The sequence below is a fragment of the Panicum virgatum genome, chromosome 9N (genome assembly GCF_016808335.1).
Source record: "Panicum virgatum strain AP13 chromosome 9N, P.virgatum_v5, whole genome shotgun sequence".
Taxonomy (NCBI): Eukaryota; Viridiplantae; Streptophyta; class Magnoliopsida; order Poales; family Poaceae; genus Panicum; species Panicum virgatum.
This window is the reverse complement of record NC_053153.1, coordinates 7,291,132-7,301,228: the sequence shown is the minus strand read 5'-3', so window position 1 is coordinate 7,301,228 and position 10,097 is coordinate 7,291,132. Positions and strand designations below refer to the sequence as shown.

At 49.4% G+C, this 10,097-nt stretch overlaps 1 protein-coding gene across 1 annotated transcript; it reads left to right on the top strand.

The window, feature by feature from the left end:
* The first annotated feature begins 5,283 nt into the window (after positions 1-5,283).
* On the top strand, positions 5,284-8,583 carry LOC120690048 (UDP-glucose 6-dehydrogenase 5-like). Its single transcript, XM_039972568.1, has 2 exons — positions 5,284-5,688; positions 6,781-8,583. Exon 2 carries the CDS (start codon positions 6,802-6,804, stop codon positions 8,242-8,244), a length of 1,443 nt encoding a protein of 480 aa, XP_039828502.1. The 5' UTR covers positions 5,284-5,688; positions 6,781-6,801; the 3' UTR covers positions 8,245-8,583.
* The last annotated feature ends 1,514 nt before the right edge of the window (positions 8,584-10,097 follow it).

Below are 10,097 nucleotides of genomic sequence, written 5' to 3'. Positions count from 1 at the left end.
AATAACAAATTTCTAACAAATCATCTGTTCAGATGATTTGTTAGAAATTTGTTATTTTTATATCTCACAAACGAAGTAGAGTTTAGACAATATATTTTACAAGATTGTGTATCATCATATCATTTACATGTGTAATTTTTTTGGTTAATTTAGGTAACTTTTTTGCCGTGATTTGCACGAGTTTTCACGAAGGCTGTGCTTTGCACTAGATACGTTCCCAATAAATAGTGACATTTTAACTACTAATTACGATGTCAAACAAAGTCAGTTTACAAAACTAACTCCAGAATCCTCGTGCTAGTGATCCTGAAGAATCTAATAAGGCCTTTGACCAGGCGATTAGAAGATGTTTACTGTAGCATCAATGTAGCTAATCATCGATTAATTACCGTCATTAGATTCGTCGCGAAAAATTACACTCATCCCTAAAAAAGTTTACAAATAAACTTCATTTAGTACTTCATACATGCGAGATTTTTTTCGAAAAACATGCACGCTAGTTTTGAAAAATGCCAAACAAGGCCCATGAGCTCCAGCGCATCACCCCGGCGTCGTTGCTCCTCGCTACGCGTCGCCATCACGACCGCGCTCCCGTCAAAGAGGCTGAGTTCGGGCGTACGTGGTTGGAAGTTTTTAGGCGGGGAGCTGCGACTCTACTCACCTGCGAGGCGGCTTCCAATCCAGCGCCCGTGCCCCGATGTTGCTTCTGCGGTTGCCCGTGAGTTTCAAAACTCACGGTCGATTCCCCTTCTCACAGGCTCTCCCGTCTTTTTTTCGTTTTCCCCTCTTATCCCTTTTCTTTCCTCTCCTCCCTCTCCCCTTTCCTCCTCCTGCGCCGCGCCATCCCCGCCGGCGCTGCCGCGCCCCCCTCTGCCCCCAGCGCCGCGCCAGCTCCGCCCCCGCCGGATCTGGGAGGAAAGGGCCATCCCGCGCAGCGCCGCCGCCGGATCGGAGCTCCCCGCCGCCGCGCGCCGCCGGATCCGCGCTCCACCGACGCGCGTGCCGCCGGATCCGCCTCCCGCGCGCCGCTGGATCCGCGCTCCGGCGCCGCCGCGGGCTCCTCCGGCGCCGCCGCTGCCGGATCCGCCTCCCTAGATGCGGCGGGGAGGCGCGGCGCAGCGGCTCCGGCGTCGGGGAGGTGGCGGGGCGGGCCAGCGGCGGCGGGGAAGCGGAGCTCCCCAGGTTTTGATTTTTTTTTGTCGCAAAATTTTTCCACTGCAAAAAATTTTTCTCTTGAAGGTTCCCTGTTTCCTATTTTTTTTAAAAAAAATTTTTGTGCTCTCCAATTTTTTTCTTTGATTTTCCATCTTAAATTTTTTTCTCAAATTTTTCTCTCTAAAATTTTTCTCGTCAAAATTTTCTGTCTTTTTTTTTCTCAAAATTGTTTTTTTGAAAAAATTTCTTAAAATCAGAAAACGATAAAAAGCTTACTAAAATAAAAAAACAAACGGTCAGAAAATCGACCACACGGAGTTTCTTCGTGCGGTTGACCATAAAATAGCCACACCCCGACCGTGCGCCCGTGCCTGTGCAGTGTCGGCCCCTCCTGACCACCGAGGCTGCTTCCCAGGTCTCACTTTCTTCTTGCTTCTCACACGCACAAGAACGCGTCCACATCGTAGTACTAGTGTTCGTATTCCTCTCACTCTAGTCGTCCCGCGCATGTACGCGTACGCCTTGCTCGCCTAACTTGTCCTCTAGCCCTTGCCACCAAACAATTCGCGGTGCCAGCATCGTCGGCGCACCAGCACGAACAAACGGGTGCTCCAGCAGTTTCGACAGCTCCTTCGCGGTTGCAACGCGACGGGGTCACGGAGAGAAAGAAAAGAAAATTCATGAAAGGACCTGCCCTTTTTCGCAGCGAGGGTGGTGACGCTTCCCTTCCCTGTCGGGGGTAGGTGAGCGGCGAGCCCCGCGCGCGCAGGCAGGAGCAGGGCGCCGGGCATGTTCGCGTCGAACATTGTAACGTGCCCAAAGCGGGCACACGCCATGGTCGCCATCATTGGGGACGAGAAGGGGAAAAAAAGGAGAACCAGGAGGACACGGCGGGAGCAACCTGTCGGTCGGTTGATGCCGTCGCGCCGTGTCGTGCCATCCAAATCCACCAGTGTCCAAACAGATCTGAGGCCGTCCAGACGATCGAATCGACGTGTGCCGAAAACGGCCGTCGCAAGGGCCGGGACGCCGGAGGCCATCATCAGGCCGACGAGATCGATCTGCAGGCGGACGGACCCGCTGACTTCGCACGACGGCGACGCGGATCCCCCGCTTCTTCTTTTGACGAAGCGGCGGCTCCGGCCGCGCGTCTCGGCTCCGATCACGCGCCCGCCGCGTCGTGGTCGTCGTCGTGGTCGGGTCCATTTTTAGGCAGCCTGCCGTCGGAGCCGTGCTCGTGGGACTGTCCAGTGCCAAACATTCAGTTCCTAGAAGACTACCGGAACCGGAGAAATCATGGGTCAGAGTTTGGTGTGGCTGATTCTCGCGTGCACACTTTTCCTTGCAGAAAATTGCTTACCGACGCGACGCTGGAAGCCTGCAATGGCGTTGTCATGCTCGACTAACTGGTTACTGTCAAGTCTTTGTGGTCTGATCCGGACAAGGTCGTCTAAGCGCCTGACCCCGCATCCGGCTCAGCTGTTCTCGACGACAGCAGCCGGCGATCTTTGCCACTCCATCACTGGATCCATCATCCATCTGCCGGAAGGGAAGGCATGGACATTCCCGACGGTGGCGCACATGAGTTCATTTTGGGCCACTGCCAGTCAAAGCATATGATCAGCGCGGGGTGACCGTACGGTTTATTCCGGCGATTCGTTGGCGTTCGGTAGGAGGTGCAGCGCGCAGGGCCAGCAGGGTGGTTGCAGGACCGAACGAACCTGAGATTTTACGCTGCGGCGTGCTAAAAGGTTACCGTTGGATCCCCACGCATATGAAACGCTTTGATGATGCATGCAGTTGGTAGCTAGCACAGACCTTCTTCAGTCCTATGTGTAGTTGATCATCATGCACTCCTAAAGGCCAACTTTAATACAAGTGCATATGTACAGGGGCGGTTCCGTACTTAGCAAAAGATAAACCCTTTCCTTCGCCGCAAAGGATGCAGAAAGTCCATGCCCTATAGCACTGTTGCTCGATGATGCTCCTAATAGTCCGGTGCTTAGTGGGTGCAAGTACCGCATCGACAAATTAAGAGATCATATGTGCAGTCATCTAACTAAGCACCCACAAAGAGGTACTTGCATGCATAGGAGAGGGATGTTTTTTACTTCTTGTTTGATAATAACGCGGGCACTATTGTTTTTTTCTTAAAAAGTATTGCATAAAAATACAAGAATACTAGTAAAGTGTCTTTCATTGGAGAGGTGTGGTGGCCACATACGTTTCTGCATGAATATGCACGCAGATAAATGAAATCAATGTAAATATTTGTACATGATTATTTCGAAACCTTTAATTTCACATAGTAGATTCCAAGATTATAAAATAGATCATTTATAAATGTGCGGGTTTATTAAAACAAAACGGGTGGATATTTTTGCCAATTATGCTTTGTAACTGCAATAACAAACAAAATCACGCTCTAAAAAAGGCAAGGGATACGTGGTAGCTACTCCTTCCCTCTCTCCGTTTAGCCGGTTAGTACTCCCAACTGAAGCCAGATCAAATCTGGAGGAGAAAGAAAAACGCCAAGCCGGCGGCGAAGTTGACGTCGCTCCCCCCATCACGTCAAGCAACCGAAGGTAAATGCAGCAGAGATCCCACTTCCTCCTCCTCTCTGACTGCTCCGATCCGTACGCCTCGTCGTCGCTCCGTCGTGCGCGCCTGCAGGTGGCTGCCATGGCCTGATTGCGTTTCTTGGTCTCGCGTGAGAGGCACTCAAAGGCAGAGTCACCAGCTTTCCTTGGGTTGGTCGCGGTTGCCTCCGCGGCGGTTGCAACCGATTCGGGTGGGGGCGACGCCGTGGTGGTAGTTCCTTTTCCTCTGTTTCACTCCATTGTCGGCGGAATCCTGTGCGAACGGTCGTTGGCGAGGAGCCGGAGCCGAGATGCAGATCCTGTGTTCGTTGAAATGTCTCAGTGGGAGGCTCCTCGCGTTTCCTTCTGTTGGTGTGATCGATGGTGATGTTGCATGTTGGTAGGGACGGTGGGGGTTTTAAAATGGTGATTTGTTTTGCTTGTTGTCTTGTGTTTTTATTTATGACGTCCAAAGCCGAAAGCGATGTGTGTTATGCACATTTTATAAAATTATTAGTCTTTAAGAAAATCTTAGTTTTTTTTTCGTTCAATAGATTTCAATCAGTTTGACTAAACAGGTTTTTGGTTCCTGTGTTGTGCATTAGTATTTAACAATATATGCACCGACTTGTACTTGAAAGAATTTATCATTTGGGCGACAAACAAGGGTATTTGTTGACCTGGTAGGCTTGAGCATGTGCCAATCCATGACTTGGAACTGTGGAAATTAAGGAACTTTCTCACTAGAACCTTTTCCTAAATGGTGGCTTAAGTAGAAAAGAAAAAGATGGAGTCCTTTTCAGTCTACTACTAGCATTAATCGAACGACAGTGACTACTGACTAAGAAAGTTCCTTCTTTTCCTGCTTACACTCCATCTCTGCATAAACACAGCCTCTTTATTTTTTCCTTACTCATCTTTAACTTTTATACCATCAACCTTGGAGTTTCCCTTCACTGGATCCAGCCTGTGTTTCTTAATCAGCAAACAAAACGCACGTTTTGGCTGGTGACCCGGTGGAGAGTATCATTGGGAGAAGCATCAGCATCAGCTTCCTGGATTTGACTGTGTCCAGGCTTTGAAGTTTTCTACTGCCTCGGTTCGGTTGATCCGGCCTGCATTTCTAGGTCTCCGTCACCAATAGTGTAGGCTGTAGCTTTTGCATCCTTGGTTGGTACGCGTAGCATATTTTATGGTTCAGAGCTCAATTATTCGGTTGCTGTTTGTAGTTGACCGTGGGATTAAATTGCAGCAGCTCTTAGGTTATTCTGCAGGCCATGTTCTTCCTTGACTTGCTTACGGTTCATGGGCTACATGTACGCGCCCATCTCGCCTGACAGTCTCTGTGCGCTGAACCGTCTGAACGTGAGATAGAGCCAGGTCTGATCAGAGAGTAATCAGACTGCTCAGTTACACCAAAACTGCTCATCAATCAGCAACTGAAGAAAAAAGCTTTTGTTTATGCTCTTGGTGCTGGAGAATTTCTCTTTTTTATGAGGAGTTGAGGGCATAGAAGGAAAGTGGTTAGGTGGAGTGTCATGGACTCATGTGAGGTCCTTTTTGATTATTGCAAGTTTGGTGGCATGCATGAGCTTGAGCACTCGGCGTCCACCTCGCCACCCCCATTCTCATGTACTCCGAGTGGGGGTGCAGAGTACTCTGGTTTCTGACCATCCTTGACGCGGTTAATTTTTCCCCCACTCGACACGGCACGGTTATTTTTTGAAGGGGGAGGGGTAGATCTGATTCGGTGGGTTTGCGAGGCGGGGTATTTAAGGAGTTGTGGCCTCGCCTCTCCTCTGCACACACACACACAAGTACACAACTCGTAGGCAGCGAGCGTCTCCCCTCTGCCCCCCGCAGGAAGAGAGAGCGAGATCGCCGTCTCTCTTCGTCGGTGGTGCGGGTGCCCGCCCTCCCCGAGCGAGATCTCCCTGCAGTTCCTCGAGATCTGGTGAGACTCGAACTCCGATCCCGCGCGATTGCTTTCTTTGATTTTCTGCTGTGAGTTCCGGCGCCTGATCAGGCCAGGCGGCGGTCGTGATTCCGTTCCGCGAGTAGTTGGTTCTGTGAGCAGTTGCTCCCCGAGTTCGTTCTCTGAGGAAGATGGTGTCCTCAGATCTGAGAGTTTCGTGGTTTGGATCTGATTCGGATCACAACTATGCGATGTAGTAACTGAAAATAGGATTTGCGTCCCCTGGAATTTGTATCCTTTGTTCCCGTTCTGGATCAGAGTTTCAGATCTTTCTGGCTCACCGCCGTAGAACATGGTGGTGGTGTTCATATCATTTCGAAGTAAATTCATAATGGTTTGGTGGTCATGGATCTGGTTCCTGCTCGTCATTATCTTTGGGCGCTGTTTTTTTTCAGTAAACGGTAGAGTCGTAGTTGGAACCTGGAACGGGATCATAGTTGGTTTGGTGCTTTGATGGCATAATTAGTGAGTAAAGGATACTCGATTTGTTAGGTTGGACTAATAAGGAAAGAATTTTTTTTGACGGTCACCGGGGGGGGGGGGGGGGGGGTGGGATGGGGGGGGGGAGAGCATCCCCCACCTGAATTTTGCATTTAAAGGGGCTTTGTCGCAAGCCAAAGTCAGTACATTGGTTTTCAGCAATAAGGACTAATAAGGAAAGAATTTTGAAAGCATTAACTACAGATGTAATTGGTTTGGAAGAGTGGTAGATGGGTCAGTTTTGTTCAGCAGAGAGGCAGATATATGCTATAATTGCTTAACAGGAATGAGATCTCGATACGTCCTAAACCTTCCATCCAAACAAAATAAACCTTTTTAGATGCATCCATGTGGTAGGTAAACTTTTTGAGATGTTGCCAAATTGGTAACTTCTATTTGTTCAGTAAAACCTGGTTCTGCATGTCTCCGTTATTTCAGTCTTGCTTTAATGTTCAGGATCTGGTGCTTTTGTTTGTGAATCCTGATCGCTTCAGTTTACTTGAAACACTTGCTTGTCATATCTAATCCATGTCAGGATCTTTATGGGTTCTGTTTTACAGTCCACTAAAGAAGCACCTTTTGCAATTACAGGTTACAGATCTAGCTGTCAAGATGGTGAAGATCTGCTGCATCGGTGCTGGCTATGTCGGTGGCCCGACCATGGCCGTCATTGCCCTCAAGTGCCCAGACATTGAGGTCGTCGTCGTTGACATCTCCAAGCCCCGCATTGAGGCCTGGAACAGTGACACCCTCCCCATCTACGAGCCTGGTCTCGATGATGTTGTGAAGCAGTGCAGGGGCAAGAACCTCTTCTTCAGCACTGATGTTGAGAAGCACGTCGCTGAGGCTGACATCATCTTTGTCTCGGTGAACACCCCCACCAAGACCCGTGGTCTTGGAGCTGGCAAGGCTGCCGACCTCACCTACTGGGAGAGTGCTGCTCGCATGATCGCTGATGTCTCCAAGTCTGACAAGATCGTTGTTGAGAAGTCCACTGTCCCTGTCAAGACTGCTGAGGCTATTGAGAAGATCTTGACCCACAACAGCAAGGGCATCAACTACCAGATCCTCTCCAACCCGGAGTTCCTTGCAGAGGGCACTGCTATTGAGGACCTGTTCAAGCCTGACAGAGTGCTCATTGGTGGCCGGGAGACCCCTGAGGGCAGGAAGGCTGTCCAGGCCCTCAAGGATGTGTACGCTCACTGGGTTCCTGAGGACAGGATCCTCACCACCAACCTGTGGTCTGCTGAGCTCTCCAAGCTTGCTGCCAATGCATTCTTGGCGCAGAGGATCTCCTCTGTGAATGCCATCTCCGCGCTCTGCGAGGCCACTGGTGCCAATGTGTCCGAGGTGGCGTATGCCGTGGGCAAGGACACCAGGATCGGCCCCAAGTTCTTGAATGCCAGTGTTGGGTTCGGTGGATCCTGCTTCCAGAAGGACATCCTGAACTTGGTGTACATCTGCGAGTGCAATGGCCTGCCCGAGGTGGCGAACTACTGGAAGCAGGTGATCAAGATCAACGACTACCAGAAGAGCCGGTTCGTGAACCGCGTGGTGTCGTCCATGTTCAACACCGTCGCAGGCAAGAAGATCGCAGTCCTCGGCTTTGCCTTCAAGAAGGACACCGGTGACACCAGGGAGACCCCCGCCATCGATGTCTGCAAGGGCCTGCTGGGTGACAAGGCCCAGATCAGCATCTACGACCCCCAGGTGACGGAGGACCAGATCCAGCGGGACCTGGCCATGAACAAGTTCGACTGGGACCACCCGATGCACCTGCAGCCGACGAGCCCCACGGCCGTGAAGCAGGTGAGCTGCGTCTGGGACGCGTACGAGGCCACCAAGGGCGCCCACGGTCTGTGCATCCTGACCGAGTGGGACGAGTTCAAGACCCTGGACTACCAGAAGATCTTCGACAACATGCAGAAGCCGGCCTTCGTGTTCGACGGGCGCAACATCATCGACCCCGAGAAGCTGAGGGAGATCGGCTTCATCGTCTACTCCATCGGCAAGCCGCTCGACGCCTGGCTCAAGGACATGCCCGCCGTCGCTTAAGTCCCCGGAGAGAGCTGCAGCCTGCAGGAGTTGGATTCGAGGAAGGAAGAGGAACTGGTTGACCATTCTTTATTATAGTTTGTTTTTGCAGGAGACGCCACGATTTTCTATTCGGTCAGGCATAAAAGTTGGACGGTGCTGCTAGTAATCTGTGTTTCGTGTTTTCAATGTTGGAGGACGTCTGTAGATGTAAGATCCTCGGGCGCTTGTGCTCTCTGCTTTGAGGAAATTTCCTTGTACCCCCCATGGACCTGCTATAGTCGGTTGATTCATCAATTGTATTCCTATAAAAGTTACTACAGAATCAATGTTCTCTTCTTATTTTCGCAGAATAACAAACCTTGCCTTGTGTTCGATCCTTTACGTTTCCACAGCGGATACGAGTACCGTAGCATGACACGTGCTGTTAGCAAATGCCGAGGCTTCTCATTTTGGTCACATCACATTTCAGCGGTGCATCGTTGTCTTATCTTCGGCCACCGTTTGGTTGTGTATCAAAATAGCTGCAGGCACGATTTGGTGTGTATCAAATTTAGCATGTCAAAATGACGAGGGTCGATCCGATGACTCCAATAATAGACCCTATTATTTATTGTTGTTACTGTGAATTTTCTCCAATATTTTACGGACTGTTTGGAAAGGGGGAGCTTAATTTAAGCTAATAAGCATCTTGTCATGATGGGCTTATAATAAGCCTCGGGTCTGTTTGAACAATAAACAAATAAGCACATCAGAAAAAAAAAGGTGAGTGTGAGTATCTGGTGCACCCCATCAACAAATAAGCACAATAAGCATACCCTGGAGGTGCTTATGGACTTATGGGGTTAGCCCCTCCAATAAGCCCTGGTGTTTGGAGGCCAAAAGACTTATTTGGAGGGGCTTATAATAAGCATGCTTGAACCAAACAGACCAAAAAGTCTAGTTGTGATCTCTTCTTTTAATTGGGAATTTTGGAGCTGTCTAGTTTTCAGGTTGATTAACCTACATTTCTCAATACCTGTACAAAATTCACAGGATATCCATGTCACTCTTGTTGCGGTTAATGCTAATAGAAATGAATTTCCAATCAAAGAAGTTGCCAATACTCACTCTCCTAACCACAACGGGACCTTTCCTCTTTCAAGCTTTGATTGGAAATGTAGTAAAAAAAAGTGTGTTCTACATATCAATTGCGGGCTTTGATTGGAAATGTAGTAAAAAAAAGTGTGTTCTACATATCAATTGCGGGATATTGAACGTGGAACTGATAAAGACACTCCACAGCAGGGGCGGATCCAGCGGTGGGTCTGGAGGGGCTCGAGCCCCTCCTATCGCTAGAAAACCCATGAAGCCCCCTCTAAGCCTCTTCTACAAATTTGAGGAAGAAGAATGAGGGAAGGAGAAGTTGGAGGAGGAAGAAGAGGAGGAGAGCCCCTCCTAGACTCAATTTTGGCTCTGCCACTGCTCCACAGGCCATATCTTGTTCAGTCAAAACAAATGAGTTTCAAACACTCCACATGCCATATCTTGTTCAAGCAAAAGCAAGTGGGCTTTAGCCCAGTTGGTGGAAGTCCGGATGGAAACTGCCAGCTCGGTAGTTCGACTCCCGACCTGCGCAAAAAAAAAAGTCACCTCATTTGTCCCGTGTCCAAAGCATAGTTGAGGGGTAGTCTTTCATATGGGGTTTAGGAGTTTTCTTGTATGTGAGAAAACCTTCTTAATACATACAATGCCGTGGAGGTGATCTTCCCCATCGCAGTTCAAGTCTTTTTTAAAAAATCAAGCAGAGTTTCGAAGGAATCACTGTATCAACAATTTAACAAATGAATCTCGTTTCTCTGTTCGTTCAAAAAATTCAACAGTGTCACCGTCAC

Bases quoted from the DNA above. Each gene is read 5' to 3' on its own strand.
- LOC120690048 (XM_039972568.1), top strand. From the start codon at position 6,802: ATGGTGAAGATCTGCTGCATCGGTGCTGGCTATGTCGGTGGCCCGACC.